General features: G+C 44.6%; 1 protein-coding gene across 1 annotated transcript; it reads left to right on the plus strand.

The window, feature by feature from the left end:
• The first annotated feature begins 3,440 nt into the window (after positions 1–3,440).
• Positions 3,441–7,326, plus strand: LOC135994995 (cell surface glycoprotein CD200 receptor 1-B-like). The gene is made up of 5 exons (XM_065645960.1): positions 3,441–3,504; positions 4,751–5,059; positions 5,327–5,578; positions 6,138–6,240; positions 7,047–7,326. The coding sequence occupies exons 1-5, from the start codon at positions 3,456–3,458 to the stop codon at positions 7,126–7,128; spliced, it is 795 nt and encodes a 264-aa protein (XP_065502032.1). The 5' UTR covers positions 3,441–3,455; the 3' UTR covers positions 7,129–7,326.
• Positions 7,327–19,218: the final 11,892 nt, after the last annotated feature.

The following is a 19,218-nucleotide window of genomic DNA, read 5'->3' on the forward strand; positions in this document are numbered from 1 at the left end:
TTGTTCAGCCTGGAGAAGGCTCCAGGGAGACCTTATTGTGGCCTTTCGGTACTTAAAAAGAGCCTATGAGAAAGATGAGGACAGACTTTTTAGCAGAGCCTGTTGCGATAGGACAAGGGGTAATGGTTTTAAACTAAAGGAGAGGAAATTCAGGCTAGACATGAGGAAGAAATTTTTTACAATGAGGGTGGTGAAACACTGGCCCAGGTTGCCCAGAGAGGTGGGAGATGCCCCATCCCTGGAGACATTCCAGGCCAGGCTGGACGGGGCCCTGAGCAACCTGATCTAATTGAAGATGCTCACTGTTCTATGATTCTATGATAAGAAAAGGCCAGCCAGCAACCTACATGTTTCTCAGAGATACCTTCAAATATTTTGTAATAAGACAAGATTCTACTGAAATGCACAAGCTTCTTGTCAAATTTATGATCAGTGAAAGCAGCTACTGGTGAGAGTCAGGCTAAAGGCTAAACCTGGGGAAAAAAACATGTATTCTACCTTAGTCCTTTAAATTAAGTTCTCTTAAAATCTGTTTTGTTTCACAGCAAGACAGAGCTCTAATGTGCATAGCTCAAGACAAATGACAATCACTGGCTGCTAGGTGCATACTTTGAAGAGTTCTCCCGAATACATTTACAAATGACGTTTATTTGGTTCCAAAGGAGTTTGAAACCTACAGAGCAGGCCTCTCTCCTGTCACTCCGAGTGGTGCAAATAAGCATAGGTAAATACAGAGAGAAAAATAAAACAAAACAACAGGAAAAAACATTTCAAGAATTACTTCAGGAACACTGCATGGTTGGTTGGTTGTTTTTTGTGGGTTTGTTGGGTTTTTTTTGGGGGGGGGGGGGGGGGGCGCAATGCAGCAACCTAATTTAATTGAAACCTGTGGTGTATGTAGTAGCAGAAAATCCACACTAGCCAGTGATGATGCTTATAACCACTCCAGTAGGCAGATTTCCACATTTCTATGCCAGCAACAGGCAAAACAGAACAAGTGCACTTAGGTGTCTTTGCCTCAGCATCCCACGCAGCTCACTGCTGCTGGCAGCAGACTTGCCTGCTTGAAATTACCTTACGGCAGTTACCTTTACCAGGCACAAGTTCTCCAGCACGTTACTCCCAGGACAGATGGCCAGAGACAGGAGAATGGCTAGAAAAAGTAAGGTAGCAAATGAGAAATGACACAGAGGAAACAGGACATCATGCAGTTGTTCGTGGTACTCCATGGCTTCAAGTAAAACAGGGTGGCAAAACACAGAAATCTTCTGAGCTGAGCAGTAAACAATCTCACACTGAGGGACACTTAAAAGAAGCCCCAGGGCTGTGCCAGAGGTGGATGGAGAGTGACCACATCCAACAGCTTGGTCGTTGCATCAGCTGCCGGGGGCACAACAGCTGTGCTCTTGCCTCAGTGTTACCGTGCTGTCTGGCTCCACCTCTAGTGTCAAGACTGAGAGTTTGGGCTGCCAAAAATAAAAAATGCCCATCAACCCTCCCCTTGCCAAATTGCCCGTATACAACCTTTCCGTCCTTCACAGTCATGCAGTAAGTTGCTGTGCTGTGGCCAGACTGTAATCCAAACACTCAAAAACCAAAAGGCTAACTAAAGAAATACAAACATGATTTTCAGACGTCATCCTCGCTGTCAGATAGCAAGCAGAATCTTTAGCAAAAAAACCCCCAAACCCAAAAACATTAGGCCTCACCCCAAAGATAACTGGACTAGGTTGCATCACGTGCTGTAGGGAATTTTCCCTTCCCATTTGTCAGGAGTTTTCCCATCTTAGTTTCCAAAATGACCCTAGGTCCTTCCAGTTGCCTGGGCGCATTGCTCCCAATTAAACCCCGAGTGATTAGGACCCTGGAAGCTTCTGATTTTCATGGTTTGGACCATTATTTTTTTGCTGCCTCTGCCATTTAGTGCTGAGCCACATCACCCACAGATTTTACGTCTGAAACTGGTATGTCTTGCACTGCAGTGGTCTAAATGTGATCTTTGCATTTTGGACCTGCCTCTAAACATGAGAAATCGTTTTTGCACTTAACCACCAAACCACACAGCATTCAGGCAGAAGTTGCGTTGATCAAGGTGCAGGTAGCTGTCTGAAACTGTTTGACAAAGTGACTTTCTGAAAGTATAACTGCAGCAAAAACAGCCAGCAGAGATCAAGATTTCATTGTATTGTTGCCGTTGGCTTTTCTGAATACAAGAACTATGAACGCAGGTTGCCCAACTTTCTTTTTGAACTTACCCAGCTTTTCTTTTGAGTCACTAATGGGTGCTATGCCCCTTCTCAGTTAAATGGCACCCACTATTTGGGCGTGGAAGGGGAGACGTGGTTGCCTGCGTGCCAGTGATTCCCTCTGTTCATGGATGTCTTGCATCTATTTGACCACAGAACTGAAGCCCTTCCAGGCACATTTTAGCACAAACATGGAAATACACGAGTCCACTGTGACAGAAGTTGTGGGGGGAGAGTTCTGTTCTTCAGACAGCCAAATAGTCACCAACTCATTTCAGCTTGGTGGCTTCAAAGTTTGGAGAGGCTAACATTTTTCTGACAAAATTAAATTCAGCGTGTTAATTTCCAGGGAAGTTCATCTTGTACCTAGGGAAGCTGTCTTTGCTGATGTAAGACAGCAGTCTTCATCATGTTGGAAGATGGGCAGTAGCAGCTTGGGGAAACACCTTTAAGGAACTTGTAAAAACTAAGGGACTCTTCTGGCTCTAAACAAAACCCCACAGCTCACCACTGAAACGACCTTCAGTGTTCACTTGTGCATGTGTACAGTACCAGAACAGTTCAAAACCAAACAAAACAGTGGTGCAAAAATAGGCAATCTCGGCCTGTCTGTAGATGTACTTTTATCAGAGAAAACGAGCTGTGGTATAGATGTACAATGTACCCACTCACCTTCCCTCCCTGCAGGGGAGAAGTGATTGCCAGTGCCTTTTAGAGAAAAGGTCTCAGGCTGTTAGGTTTGTGGGGAAGGATACAGTGGGGAAGAAGAGGAATTTAAGAGATTTTTTTTTTGAATATGTTGAGTGTCCTTTAAGTGGTAAGCTAAGAATATCCTTCCCCCAGTTCCCAGTAATAAAATTCTCACTGCAAGATCAGAACCAGACATGAAAGATCACACTGCCTAGACTTTGTGCAAGTTCTCCTATAGAGTTTGTCTTCCCACAGTGACACTATACAGAAGGCTAATGGTCAGAAAACAAATACCAATACCATTTCCTCTTTGTTCACCAATTCTCAGTACAGGAAGCTTTGTGCTAGGAAGAAGAACCATCTCTTCATAGCTGCACTGCGGGGCCCTGAGGAGCACGGGATGAGCAGTGCCTGGCTGCTGAGGATCCCTGCCAGGGAATGACACAGCAAGCTGGATAGTGCAAGAAACTGACGTCACCCACAAATGCAAGAGCTGCTGTGAAAGCTGTTAGGAAGGCAATGCACACCATTGTTCTGCTCAGCATCGCCATGGTCTCAGGAGTTACAGGTACTTCTGATGGTACTTTGGTACCAACTCTCTGCTCAGGGCAGAGGAGGAAATGGCAATGTATCAGAGTTATGTTTACTCAGTTCTTTGGGAAAGAAAAAATCCAGGGGAAGGGGTCTTCACAAATTGCCGAAGGGACTTTTTTGATAGAAAAATCAATAACCTGCAAATCAAAACATTTCTAGCTGCAGATAGATCTTCTCAGTTGTCAACCAATAAGATGCCGAACTTGGCTTTTCAATGATTTGATGAAAACTGGTAATGATTTTCTTGCAGTATAATATTTTTCATTATAATTAACAGATTTATTAAAAACATTTGATTGGAGTTTTCTGATCAGTCTGAGCACCCTATCAAGCTTTACTCTTAGATATCAGTGAGTTGTCCTGACAAATGAAGTATACTGGGATTTTACGAAACCAGGTTCAGATGAAAGTTTTAATAAGACTTAACAGAAAGGTTCTTTCCCATTTCCAAACTCAGTGAAATACTTAGAAAAGCTAATTTGAAAAATGTGGGATCTGAAAATGGAGCTATAGCCCTTCCCCTCCCTACCCTACATCAATGATGCAAATTCTTCTTTGTTTTTCTTGTTTGTTTTTGTTAGGACAGGTAAGGCAGGTCACAAGGCAGTGACCTTGAGACTATCAGGGATCTCTGCATCTAACAGCAAACAGGAACATGTTTTCTTTCCAGTTAAATGTCATGGTCCTCTACTATTTAATTTGTCACCACTATAATAATGGAAATTGGTTCCTGTGAGATTTGGAGTGGCAGGGCATAATTTGCCAACTGTGCTTGACCCGATTAGGAGGGCTCCTTATATCCAGCACAAAATTGGGGTGAATGTCTTCAAACATTCATTTTTCTGCTGTACTGGGTGGTGACATTGAGGGAAAAGCAGCCCAAGGGATCTCCCCATACAGATGGGTTATGCAGCTCATTCAGACTCTGCTTCCCAGTCATGTTATTTATCCACTGCCTGAGGGAGAGGACCTTACAGAGGGAGGCAGTGAAAACAAGGACCAGTATATGTGAACATAGCCGTGAATTTGGATACTTATTCTCACCTAAGAAGAGACACAGCTCTTGGGCTGACACAGATGGCGCTTTACCCTGGTGTGTCACAGTGCACAGTGCACAGTGTGTCACTTCTCTCAGTGAAGCACAGACCACAACTCCAAGGCTATGAGTGACATCCCTGGGCACTTTCTCACATGTCCTTCTCTCTCTTTCTTGCCTTCAGGGAACAACAGAGTGTCAGCGACAGTAGGTAACAGCTCTGTGCTCGTCTGCTCTCTAAAATTAAATACAACCCTGGTAACATGGAAAATAAGTCCCAAGACTGGAGGCTCCTGCACGTTAGGATACAGGGCTGATCAGAACAAGACAGACAGAACAAACTGCAGCGACAGCGTGAACTGGAAATTCAGACCAGATCAGGATCCTGCCCTTGAGATACGGCAAGTGGGAATAGTCCATGAGGGAAATTACACCTGCGAAGTAGTAGCAACAGAAGGGAATTTCCACAGGACGTACCACCTGACCGTGCTGGGTAAGGGACGCTTTCCTCATTTTACAGTTCTCCAAAGGACCGTGTCTGGACCTGGACATATACCCAAATAGGGCAGAATTGTCCAAAAGTAAAAACGATGCACGATCTTTGTCTCTTGTGACTTTGGCCCATGTCGCTGTAATGGGATGGCACCTCCCACTTTGCCCTCCTCTTTTCCCTGTGTTCGTTCTGAGTGGAGAACAAGAACCTTCTATCCCATCTGTGGCAAACTAACTCCATGTATCTCCCCTTCCTGACACTTTGCAGTCCCCCCCAGGCTGACCCTGCACTGTGATGACCACGGGAACCCCGTGTGCGAGGCAGAGGCAGGGAAGCCGCCTGCTCAGATCTCGTGGGACCTAGAGAGCAACTCCAGCCCCAGGGAAGAAGTCCACGACGACGGGACAGTGACTGTTGTCAGCACGTTCACAGCACACGGAACCAATGTGACTAATACGATCTGCATTGTGTCCCACCCGGCTGGGAACCAGAGCAAGTCCATAGCCTGTCATCCCTCAAGTAAGCTTCCCTTTGTGCATTTGGCCTTCAAAACCCTGCTTAGCCCTCTGTTCATGCACTAAGAAGAACATCAGTGGCAATGGCAGGATTGCAGGAGGAACCATGCAGGTGAGCTAAAGTTTCCTGTGAGAAGTTTGTCAGGAGGGGGAAGGATAAACAAAAGTGTTGTCAGAACTGTAAAGTTCTAGGAAAGGAGGTGGATGTAGTGGTTTTCCCTTCCACAGATAGGGCTAAATGGAAGTTCATGGCACACAAAGATGTCAATGGTGTTGTCACCCAGATCTATGTATTGTAACCCACTGGTACCGTTATGCCTCCTTGGGGAGGAGGAGGATCTAATTAGTGCCCATACCGCAAAAGACACAGCTCTTCCATCCAGGGCAGGCGGGTCATTGTTTATTCCCAGTTCTGTGCCTGGTGCTATATTCCAGATACCTTAGTTCATCCTCCGAAGTACAGCACAAAGAGAACATTGTCTAGAAGACGCCATCCTTACAGACGCTCAGGGTAAACAAGCAGTCTGTGCGATGTACTTAAAAGAGCAACTGTTTCTCTTTAGAAAATAGTACATGGGTTCTTCACTGTGTCATCAGCCTTGCCAGTGTCCTGAGCCTCCTCTTCCTGCTTGCTGTTTTTCATCTCTACGCCTTCTGTGATAGCAGGTATGTATGTGACATGATACACACAAACCCCCTTGGCCAGTCCTGGGGAAGGTTAAAAGTGCTTCTGGTACTGTTTCATGCCATGGGCAGTCACCTCAGGCCATCACAAATACGCCAGTTCAGCACACGTTCATGGAGGTTTGTCTGAGATCTGTAAGACCACAGCTGGGGCAGAGGGGGAGGGAGTCCATACATGTGGGTTAGGGACCTTCTTCCTGCTGCCATACCTTTTTCACAAGCAAAAATACAAAGGGAATGGTCCGTTTTTCCACTTGATTGAGGGGTCTGAACAAAGATTGCTAGGCTATGAAGATTAAAGAGGTAGCCAAGTGTCTTTCTGACTTGGGAGCCAGACTTTTGGTCCTTTTTGTGCTACTCAAAGGAAGCCAGGGATGGCAGGACCAAATGTAGACATGCAGGTCTGCTGTTGTAACTGCTCAGGAGTTCTGGCAGCAGTCTCACAGCTTGGCTGATGACTCTATCTGAGCTAGCCTCTCTGTCACAAGGTGAAATTGCTGCCCAGAGTTCAAGTACCAACACCACAGAGGCAGAACTGACGACTGTGTTCAAGTCACTTGAGCTCCACCGCTTTGCCAGGGCTCTTGGCAGCTCTGTGTTTGGTGCTGGCTGGAGCATGGCCAGCTCTGGTCATGCTCATGTCAAGTTACAGACACAAAGCCTTATGTTCTTTTGTCTCTCCACAAAATAAAGGGTAAGAATTCTGTTCTTACATTCCTAGAGCCCAAAATGGCCTTCCCAAAACAGCCTCATCCTCACACTTACAATATTGGTGTCTTGTTTCCTAGGACAATGAGAAACCAGTACAAGCCAAAGCATCTTCCACCTGCAAAGCTCTCTGGGCCTATTTCCAACTCAGCACCTGAGTAGAGGAACTAAGACGACCTCCTACTTCGCCTTGGTCAGCAATGTGACATGCAGCAGGGACTCACCACTACCAAAGCGTTGAGGGTAAAGAAGCAAACATCTGCAATGCAGCCGGTGTAACTGTGCAGAAACATGGCTTGCAGGGCAGACCCCACCTGATCCTTGTCTGCTCTGCCTTCCATCATCTCTCTAGTGCAACTATAGATGCCATTATCACTCATGCAAGTGTCAATATTTTTTTATAAAACCAAATCTAACATGCATACAATAGGAAAATAATTAATGTTGCATTAAACGAGGTCACTGCATTTAAAATACATTGTATCCTAATGTTTAAGTAACGTCTTATAGGATAAAATAAATCGGAATAAATTTTCTTGCATACTAATGAGTAGCAGCCTTCCCAGGATGATCTCACATGACTGAGGTGGAATCTGAGCAACTCTAATTTTCACTAGAAGAATTCTGAAGTGTTTCACCAACAGCTACAAAAAAGGGAGAGAGAAAATGTTTGAGCTTGGGCAGTTCTTGCTACATGAAGCATAGAAATTATTACAGTCCTGAGATCTAAGCCTCACACTCATTTACCTCTTTGCATAATCAAGACAGCTGCAGCCCACAGAGCACAGCTGTCTAATATTAATTTCTTTAAACACATCTTACTGGTCCTATCACAAAGAAACCCTTGAGTTTAATCTTCCAGTGACATACTGCAACCACTAAGCCTCTAAACATAGCTGTGCCTCCTTGCCATTGCTTACCTTCTATTCTGAATAGACATGGCTAGAGTTGAATATACTATGCACCCAAAATTTCCAAGAGACCACACTAATTTCAGACCCACCTCACTCCTCCATGACCAGCAGGAATCCACATCTCATCATTGTTACTGCACAGAAGACTCTATTTCAAACTGTAACACATCTGGAGACCTTTTCCACTTGCTACAGTCATTCAGTCTGCTAAATCTCTGCAAGGGGATGTTAATGATGAGATGTGAGCTGTCAGCTAGCATAAGGGCAGAAGTGGGAAGGTACTGCAAGGTAGTGCAGGAGCACCTTTGCTGGGCATGCTGCCCTGTGTTTGTGCATTTCACATGCCCAGCTTAAAGAGCTATCAGTTAGGCCTTTCTATATTCTTCACAACCCATCCAATCCCAGACTAAGCCTTTTAAATTTTTTTTTAATTTTCTTTTTCTTTCTATTAGCTATTCAAGCATTTATTTAATTTTTTAGGTATCAGTTACAAAGGTATCTAACTCTCAGCCAACAAGCTGGGCTTAGAATTGGGGCATCAGTATGTTACAGAGAAGATAAAACGCGGAAGCAAAAGTACTAAACTCCTCTGAGCGTTGGGGGCTCTTGGGTGGGGGCGGGGGGCGGGGGGCGCAAGTGTGCACAAACCTTAGCTGTTTGGAGGGTATCAATGAATCTCAGCCAGATTTATTAGCTTTGTTGCAGGATAGGGCAATTGCCCAGATCCCCAGGCCAAAAGAACACCTGCCTAAGGCTGACTTTGCCAGCATTGCAAGTGTGGGGAGGAGGAGAGGGTAGAGAACAGGAAACTCCATGGCTTCCATGAAGCCAGAACATTATTCTGATCTTGTTGTTCATTCAGTGCTTCTACCCATGACTGACCACATGTCAAGCTTTGTGAGCCTCATTTCACTTCTGAACCAGCTACTGAGCCAGAGCCAAAACCTCACCTAAACTTCAGTAATAAAATCAGGCTTTTCAGTCTCTGCACATTAACATATAGTTATCTAGCTTTATACAGAAAAGGAAATGCCATATCACCACACTCCCTCCCTTGTGTGGCTTCTCTACCACGACCTTGTTGCCCCTCACCCTTTCCTAGTGTGGCTGATAAATGCGTGAAAAATCACTGCCTTGGGCGATTTCTGCAGAATGAGATGTGCAGGATGCAGACACCGATTCTGCTGGCAAAGTGCCACAAAACTGCTCCTTTTGTGTTCACAGACACAGCCCCATTCCCTTGATCTGTTGTCGTCTGGCTGTTTGGTCACAACAGAGTCTGAACTCTACAGAGCTGATGAACACCACGAATGAACTCGGAGACAAGAGCTAGAGGAATAAACAATTCAGACGTTAACAAAATTACTGCTCATTCTTTGTGCTAACCTAACTGCTTTATCAAAAGGCCAGCAAGCAGAAAACCACACTGACTTTAGTTGGTATTTGTAGCTATCCTGGTAACTGAGTTCCACGGTGCACGTCGAGTGATGCATGCAAGTCGTGCTCAGCTAAATCTTATCTCTGTAGCAGCTAAGCAAGCCTTGAGCACCTGCACGTGCAAACCTACATGCAAACAACACAGCTTCTCCACCAGCGGTCTCATTTTATGTTAAGACCATCCACAAAGCTGCAACTCTGCTTGGCTCTTACTAGGTATATTACAGACAAAGCGAGTACACAGAGAAGACTCATCTTCCTTCCCTGTTTTCACAAACTGCAGGCCAAGTCTAAATTTCAGAGATATCAACAAAGACGTGCCCTAGGTTACCAACAGCCTATCCGTGTCAGATGTATTCAGGACGTGTTGTTTTTGAGCTCTACTTACTATGTTTCTTTTCTTTTTCTTCAGACAGGTCAGGTCTCCAGTCAGAAAGAAAAATATCTCACGTCCTTTGTTGTGGTTTCCAATCAAATGGCTCAGAATCTCTCTATCCTCCATCAGGGCTAAAAGAGACCAGACTCACATACTGGAGTCCATAGGGTTCTGTAACCTGCCTTGCCCCTGCTTCTTGGTCTATTTACTCTCAAAGCCATCACAAATCCTTCTGCAGGAGGGAGGATAAAGCAACCCCAGATTTCTACAGTTACAGTTTCATCCCAGTATCTTGGGCAACTACCTGAGCGACTAAGAACATTTCTTCCATTCTCTCACTGGACACCCCTCCTCTTACTGGTGTGCTCACCATATGATCATGGCAGATTTGGTTGGAATGTACCAGGTGGAATTTATGGCTGTTAGAGCTGTTTAGGTACTAATCAGCAGGCTTCTGTGCTTGCTAGCCTTACTGTATATTAGTCTAGTGCTCATCAGTGGTGGCTTTTGCTGCTTGCGGTGCTGCTTATCATCTTACTCTGCTGTTCCTGGGAACGGTTTGTTAACAGCAATGGTGATGCACCTGGGCTGGCAGGTGACAAGGACATCGCTGCTGTTTCTTTGCTGCTGTACTGGACAGGCTGGAACTCCGGTGTGAACTTGCGTTGAAGGGACTGTGACCTGTGGATGAATCCACATGGGAGCAGGACACTCTGAAGCGTTTATGACTGTGCGTAAGTCTGTGCCAGAGCAGGTACATCTCAAAGCATCTGTGGCCATGGTTATATCCATGCCACAGCAGGTATACTTCTAAGGGATTGCGGCCCAAGGATAAGTCTATGCTGGAGCAGTGACTGTGACGGTGGATAAGTCTATGCTGCAACAGGTAAACCCCTGAAGAGACTGGGGCTCATAGATAAGGCTCCACTTGGAGCAGGTACTCCCCTAAGGGACTGCAGTCCATGGATAAGTCCAAGCTGGAACAAGGTAATGGGAAGGAGTTCATCACACTGTTAAATGCCATGGTCTGGTCCAAAGAGATCAGCAGTGGAGACTGTAATGCATAAACCTTTAATATTGTCTAACCCATTATTTGAGTTGCATGTTGTAGGAATTACTACAGCAGAAAGTGCCCAAACCAATGGAGGACAAGCCTCACAAGAAGCCAAGGAAACACAGCCGTGACCCAACCTGAGCTGGCTTTAGTGCCCAGTACCTCCAGGCAACACATCACATCTCTGTTCTGAGTGACCACCAGATAGAGCCCAAAGTCATGGACTAAATGGACTCTGAACATTTTATGGGTGTTCATGGACATTCTACAGGGGGTGGTCAACAAACTAAGGGAATTCTATCTGTGTGCATGTATCAAAGGATAGGAAGCGGGGTGGTGGTTAATGAGGATGTTTTGGATGGTGTGTGACCTTAGCATGGTGTATATGATAGGGAATAAGTGGTGGAGAATGTGCTGGTTTTGGCTGGGTTAGAGTTAATTTTCTTCAGAGTAGCTTATGTGTACAGCTTTTGCTTTGCCTATTAAACTGTCTTTATCTCAACCCATGAGTTTTCTCACTTTTACTCTTCCAATTGTCTCCCCCAGCCCACCGGGGGGAGCCAGTGTGTGGCTGAGGGGGCTCAGTTGCTGGCCAGGGTTAAACATCACAGCAGGAAAAGACTGCTTGTGTTTTTACAGGATTTTTTTTTTTTTTTTTTTTTAATATGCCAGTTTAAAACTTATTGTTCTCCTTCTCAAAGAAAGAAAATAACCAGCTCCTGGTAGGGTGAAAATTTCTAACAAATTCAGACGCTGCACTAACTTTTCTCCCCACCTTCACCCCTAAATAAGAACTGACACTTCTAAGTTTCAGTCCTTCCCCAGCATACATGCACAACAGAGAGACCACAAGCTGACCACAGACTTATTATTTGTCACTTGGTGAGCCTGGCCCCAAGGATTACATAAAACCCCTCTCACATCCTGTTCACTTGCAGAATGATCTCAGAGAGACCGCTCCAGCATCACCAGCTCTGCCTCTTCCACGTTACCACTGTTTCAGCGTTACAAGTCCCTAGCACAAGTCTCTTCATATCCCTGTTGGAGTATGGCGGATGTGAACACTGTGAGACCACCAAAAGATGCTCTCACTTCACAGAGTATTTCAGAAGCTTGGTACAAGGACACAAAAGCCTATGTCATCCCACTGACAAGCTATCACACCAACCTGTTGAATACCCCATTTTTCTTCAACGTGCTATGATTCGTACAAGTGGAAACAGCAAGAGAAAACATACAGGAGAATGTGTTTCTCACAATGAATTCCCATTTCATGTGTATAAACACATGGACAAAGATGCAGAAAGTGTCACATATTTGTTTCCCTAAATCCACCTGCTCTGGGTAGAATAAGACTGGATTACTTCAGAAACCCTTATGAAGAGTTTGCATCTTTTATGCTTCTGTGTACACCAATATCTGTGAAGAAGTAACGTGTACTGAAGTGCCCAGATTGGCAGAGCAGTGGCAAAAATAAGCCTCCCCTTCCAGGTGTTTTTGGAGTGGCTGACAAAAATCCTCGCTTTAAGGCAAGTGGGTGGTTCAAAAGGGAAAAGGTACTGTGGCAGCCAGAGCTAGAGAGGAAAGCAAGAGAAATCCCAGTCTTCTCTTTGATCTATAGTTTGTTATATTGGCAGGATTCATATGTAACAAAATCATGTTGCTCCTTGGGCATTTTGCACCATAAGAAACTGGCCTCAAATTCACCCCTACCCACCCCACTTCTGGCAGCTTATTCCCACCTCTGCAACGTCCCTGTCACTAACATTGGCACAGGAGACAGGGAACTCAGCAGGCAAGAATGAGTCAACTTTGTGGTCTTATTTACCATAAGACTGCCATAAGTCAGGGGGAACCACAGTGATGGAAAGGGACAGGGGAGGTGAGGATGCGCTCGAACAGCAGTGCCTGGTTGGTTTTCCCTTAAGTGCTGGTGGTGGTCCAGTGTGAGAATGGAGTTGTGTTCCAGCTACAGGCAATATTCCTTTACAGTGAGAGAGAAATCAGGGAGTAGACTACAAGGAAGGACAGAGATACTCAATTTTAAGGGTTCTTCTTGTATTCTTGTAGCAGCCATTTCTACTTAACCCTGCTGTTCACGGTTTCCCCTATGCTGACACAGCAACCTTCTGCAAAAGAAGGTTTAGAGCCCATGTTCTTATTTTTCTGTCCTGGGACGTGCTCAGGCATTGGCCTTTAAAGAAAAGGTCTTGGGTTATTTGGCTTTTTGGGGAGTAGCTGGGGTCATGCCTGGACAGTGCTAACACCCAGTCCATACTGGAGGTAGAACATGTTTCCTCCAGTTCACTAACATTGAATGCAGAGCTTATCTTCACCCAGCTGTGTGAGAAATGACAAAAGGAAGGCATAGTCACTGTATCTGTTTCCACACTCTCTCCCAGACTGACAGCGCAGGAAGCTTGGTGCTGCAGAGAGGAATCTCCAGCTCCCAGGCACTAATCGTTCAGGAACAGGCAGGCCAGGGTGAACTGGCACAGCACACAGCAGTGCTGGCTCCTGAGAGCACAGCAACAAGGTCCTACTCCTCCTCAGCTGAGCAAGACAGCCACCTGAGCAGTAAAAACAAGTGGTGTTGGCAAAAGTTTTGTTGGAAGGATTGCACTAGCCTTCGTGCTGCCTGCCGTTGCAGCAATGGCCAAAGGCAGACCGCCCTTGAGGAGCATGTAGCTGTCACAGCTGCAGATCAGGGCAACACACCAATTGCCGCTTAGCTTTGTCACACCCGTGGCTGGGTAGGCACGCTCTCATCAGGATCAGGGAGCTCATCAGCGGTTGGATGGAAAAATGAAGGAAGAAAATTCGCTGCAGGAGTTACAATATAATTGCATTAGCCCATGTTCCCCAAGAACTGGAAATCTTTCAGAAAAACCACACCAAGCGAGTGGTTGCTCGCCAAATTTCCTTATAATGAGGTCGCACAGCAAACTTACAGCAGAGAAAGCATCAGAATGACCTTTCTTGGTCCACTCCTGGATGGAAAGAGAGGGAAAAAGACCTGAACGTTGTGGGGGCTTGTTTTCCGGGGAGAAGGTGTGTGGGAGAGAAGTGGCAGGGAGCAGCTTAGAAAAATGTTCAGCCCTTGTTAGGAAAATGACAAACCCCAAACTAGAGGTTTCCAGCTACACATCAACAAGTGCCGGTTGCTTTTGTGGGGCTTTTTGGTGTTTGATGTAACTTGATATTTTCCATGTCCAGGCACTCATCGAAAGATTTTCCTCAAAAAAAGATTTTAATTCAAAACATATTAAAGAAAAATCTTTTAATGAAAAGCTCATAACTGAACCTACTCAGAGGAATGTGCATCAAACTGTGCTTCTCACTGACATGTAAGACTGAGGACAGGAGGTTGTTTTGGAGCAGACTGCAGATCCAAGTGGCTGCCTGGGACCTCTGTCCTTTGAGACACAGGCCAAGGCACAGCCATCAAGGCAATGCCTTCAACAAGGCATGCCAGGGATGGACATCATCCAGAGAGCAAAAGCATTTTCTGGTGAGGACAAAGAACATATTTTAAGTGAGGGCAACTGTGAACTCCAGAAGTTTAGCTTAGTTTATTTCCATGAGCTTTTTTTGGTGTTTCATGCTGTCACTGCAGCACGTCCACTGGCAATAGCACGGGCTTCAGCAGTGACCGTATAATCAAGGCTATGACTAGACCTGCTCCATGCAGCAGGGAGAGCAGTGGATGTTGTGTACCTTGACTGCAAGACTTCTGGCTTGATCTCCTACAACATTCTTATAGACAAGCTGAAAAAGCATGTGCTACATGAATGCACAGTGACATTGATTTAAAACTGCCTGAACAACCGGTCCCAGAGGGCAGTGATCAGTAGTCAAAGGCCAGTTAGAGACAAGTCCCTAGCTGTGTGTCCCAATGGTTGTTGCCTCTTCATTAATGGCCTCAACACTGGGACAGAGCACAGCCTCAGCAAATGTTCAGGCAACACAAAACGGGGAGGAGTGGCTGATACACTCAAGAATTGTACTGTCATTCAGGGGGACCTGGACAGGCTGAAGAATTGGGGTGAGGGGAATCTCATGAAGTTCAACAAGGGAAAGTGCAGAGTTCTGCATCTGGGAAGAAATAACCGCAGACATCAGTACAGCCTGGCAGCCCACCAGCTGGAAAGCGGCTCTACAGAGGACCTTGGGATCCTGGTGGACACCAAGCTGACCATGAGCCAGCAATGCACCCACAGGACAAAAAAGGCCAACAGCACCCTGGGCTGCATTAGGAAGAACGTTGCCAAAAGGTCAAGGGAGGTGATCCTTCCTCTTTACTCAGCCCTGGTGAGGCCACATCTGCAGTGCTGTGTCCAGTGTTGGGCTCCCCAGTACAAGCAAGATTTGGACTTACTGGAGGGAGATAGATCATTTAGCGACCGGAGCATCTATCATATAATGAGAGGCTGAGAGTGATGTGGCTGTTCAGCCTCCAAAAGGCTCAGTGGGGACAAGGTTAGCAAGCCCACCCAGGCCAGAGCTATAAAAAAGAAGCAGAAAAGCCAGCAACAGCAGACCAAGAAAACAGACAGGTTTCTTTTTCTTGTCAAGTTTGACACAGCATAGGAGCTCTGGATACTACTGATATGAGCACCTTACATTGTGCATGCAGAGAAGTCTGAATCTAAACATTATGCTTAACTGGCAAAGGAGAAGAAGAAATTCCATCTGATATTTTATTAAGAGGGCAACTAACAGGATGCACAGTAGCATTCCATGTTTTCAGAGTGAGAACAGCTCCCCAAAAACACTGAACAGAGTATTTAGGAAAAGGAACACATGTAAGAATGGCCTTTACGGCTTATCTCCATAGCACTTTTCTGGTTCACTGCAAACAAGCTATGTTTTACCTTTGACTAGCTGAGGATGCCAATCACCACTGCTTCTCATGGCAACTAGTTGTATGCCTTCTGCCGTAATTCCCCTTCACCTTCTGGGGCAGCTAACCACAAAGATCCAGAAAAATATCTCATCCTTTTCCTTGAAGCACTTCACACGCTACTTGTCGCCACGATTTCCAAACAACAATGAAACAAAAGAATCCACCACCAAACCACACATATTTAGGAGCTGGATTGCTCCTGTGTTTTGAGAAGACTGGCTAAAACGAAGCTGCATGCACTGTGGTTTCCACAGTGATGCTTATATGCCTGTTACAATGCTCCATCCTTGCACAAAAACTCAGGGCACCAGATATTCACCTACTTCGAACCCATTCAGGATTATAGCTATGTCCTCGTTTTGGTTAAAACAGGAGTAACTCTCTTTTAGTGATTTTTCCTTTCAGTTAAGTTTCTTCTGGGGGGTGGGGAGGACGGGGTAGGGGTTAATAGAGAGCATCTGTTACCTGTCAGTTGCCGGCCCAGCCTTAAACAGTGACACACTGGAAATGCACTGCAGAGGAGACCAGACAAGAATCCTGTGCCAAAGGCAGAGCTGGGAATATATTTATGATGGATGTTGAATTTCTGAATGCCTTAATTCCCTTCAGCCAAAAAAGCCTTAGAATTAAACATTCAGATCCAACATCTAGAAACCTTTAAGGCTTCCTAGTCTAACGACAATAAAAAATGCACACAAAATCCCCACAATCAATCAAGTGCTGTTTTGGCTCAGTTAAAACTCTCATTCCACCCTGAAGGGTGTTATTACTTGCTTGACACATAGGATGGAGATTAAAGGGCAGATAGTACATTTCAGAACTGTTACGTGGGTTTTACACACAACAAACACATCAGAAAGAACATTAGCAAGTCTATGTAGTCTCACACACCAAGATATAAATAACCAGATAAAAAATATCTGGAGGCATATCAATAAGTGTATCGCCATGGGAATGTACGAGAAATAGCATTTTCAGTCCACATTTGAATCAGAGCAAAGGCTGGAGGTGAAGAGAAGAGCAGTTCTCCTCCAACATTCACCTAGATGCTTAAGTCTTCTGCACATCTGCTCATGGTGTAGCAGTAAAACGTATTAATGGAGCATTTGGCATTATGCTGGTGAAAGAAGTCCTGGGTGAATTAGTGCTCTATGTTTATAGTAAATCCCAATACGGATCTGAAGAACAGCACAGTCTCTGAGACTTGAGGCAACTGACATTGCCATGTAAATCTAGAATCTGGAAGTTCATTTTAAACAGATTTTTTTTTTTCTTCAAACATGAACCAGGTTTTACGTCACCTTTGTTTGCAGAAATAAATGAAACAATGGCTCATATTCTAGAAAGCCAGTAAATTTCCCCTAATTAAATGTATTTTAACTACAATTCTTTGTTAGTGTGTCTTTTAGAAAACATTTTCCTGAAAGAATATTATGGATTTTGCCACAGATCCTCCTGGAGTAGGGATAGTAGATATTATTCCTCATGACAGAAGAGACCAAAACCATCCTCTTCAGTCTTCACTAGCAGGACTGTTGGAAAACACTAATGCTAGAACTAGCTTTAGCCTTACTGTAGAATTAAAGAGAAAAATAGATGTGTACCTGCTTTCTTGTTTGAATTTGTTTGTCTATGCCTTCCAGCCATTAATGGGCAGTATACTTTTCATGCAGAGGACAGGATCCTTTAACATCTAGTGTTTCTTCTTGAGTGGTTTCTATAGGTTATTTATTTGTCAAAATAACTAGTTTTCAGATTAGAGTTTTTCAACAGATCTAAGGAAATAAACTAGTGCCCAGCTATGACGGAAGCTAGTGGGGTGCAAACTTTTGTTCCCTGGAAGGCTGGAGAAGAAAGGCACTTTTTTATTCGTAAATGGACCTTCAAGATTTCTGAACCAAAGTTTTTCTAACAAGTCAGCCTTCCATTGGGGTGAACATATTTATTCACACCAGCAGAAAGTTTGTCTACAAGTGGCTCAGTTTCTGAGGTAGGTTGAGCTGAAAGCAGTCATCAGGGGATAAAAAAGTTCTGTATCCCATAAATCTGTTGGTCTCCGCATAAGATTCCTGTACGTATCACCAGAAAATATCTTGTTAAACTCATACAACTTTAGACTAAAAGTGTGGATTTCTGTGTAAGAACATTTTTATACAGTCAATTGAGTCATATCATTTTAATCCTACAGAGCAGGGGTGATATGCAAGTAACTCGTGCGCATGAGAAAGGACTTCGTTTCAAATAGCTCTTTTATGGTTGCTGTTATTACTTCACGATAAGCAAGCTGTATTATTGAAAGCCACAAGAAGTCTAGACACAGCAAACCACATGGACCCAGCTCACATTCACACTGGTGAGTGAGTTTCCACGGTAAAACAAACCTATCACAGGGGAAGGCACCCAGCTGATTTGAATCAGCTGAGTTTGCACACACATTCCCAGGACACACCTCCCCAACAAGCGTCCTTGCATTTCCTTCGACTTTGAGTCCAAGCAACATGCCACAGCCAGGTGCCACTGCTAGGCTGGGCCAAAATCTTACAAGTGCCACAGAAAAGTTGCACTGGTCATTCTATGCACGTGCCTGTCAGGCTTAGATTGAAGCAGTAACCTTCCTGTGCAGTTGTGGGTATCCAGCCTGAACATGAGAGAAAAAGAAAGAGTGTTGTGGTTTTTTGTTTTGTTTTTGTTGGTTTTGTTTTGTTTTGTTTTGGGTTTTTTGTTTGTTTTGGTGTTTGTTTTGTTTGTTTGTTTGTTTTGTGTTTTTGTTTGGTTTTTTGTGTTTTTTGTTTGGGTTTTTTTTTTTTGTTTTTTTTTTTTAACAACTCCTTTCTACATACCCGGCCAGAGGTTTCACTTCTCTCAGGGACAATGAGGCTTAGCATCACACTCTGGACACCATGGCATCACAGACAAACTGGAGCTTCACCACAATTTGCAGATTATCTGTTCTTAAACTCCCTTGGAGGAAGAAAGAGAGCAGAACCCAGACCAGCAGAAGACACTGCTCTGACTTTCAGCACACTGTGTGTCAAGCAGGTGAAAACCAACCCTGTTAAGCTATCACCAATACTTCTAGCAAAGCTGTTTCCCCTGCAGTTTCTTTTCTCCTACAGACCCAGTTTGCCTCAGCTGCAGGCCATTCCAGCAAACTCCCAGCCACAGCGGGGCAAAATAATGAAGACCCTCATTAATGCTTTCTGGATAGTCTTTCCCTGTGGTCTGTGTACACTGTCACATTGTGACTAATTACAGACTGTAAAATAATGCACATATGCTATGCAATGTTTGGGCCTTTCCTTAGTTCTTCTGACTTCTTCATTTTCAATCCTTTAATAATGTGCCTTTAGCAGGTGATTTTCTTGGCCTTTTTATATCATCTTGATGTAATACGTTTATACTAATGATACAAAGAGAGCAAGAAGTAGGTGGATCTTCTTGTGAGAAAACCAGCCATTAGTTCTAACTTTCCATTACCAAAACAAACCAAGATCAGTAAGTTTCAAGTCTTCCTCTGCCACACATGCTTACTTTCAAGACAGTAAATCTGTGACTGCAGGTTCTT

Source organism: Caloenas nicobarica, chromosome 1, assembly GCF_036013445.1.
Source record: "Caloenas nicobarica isolate bCalNic1 chromosome 1, bCalNic1.hap1, whole genome shotgun sequence".
Lineage (NCBI taxonomy): Eukaryota > Metazoa > Chordata > Aves > Columbiformes > Columbidae > Caloenas > Caloenas nicobarica.

Bases quoted from the DNA above. Each gene is read 5' to 3' on its own strand.
- LOC135994995 (XM_065645960.1), top strand. From the start codon at position 3,456: ATGCACACCATTGTTCTGCTCAGCATCGCCATGGTCTCAGGAGTTACA. The intron at 3,505-4,750 runs GTACTTCTGATG...TCTTGCCTTCAG, and splicing joins CATGGTCTCAGGAGTTACAG to GGAACAACAGAGTGTCAGCG. The intron at 5,579-6,137 runs GTAAGCTTCCCT...GTTTCTCTTTAG, and splicing joins CATAGCCTGTCATCCCTCAA to AAAATAGTACATGGGTTCTT.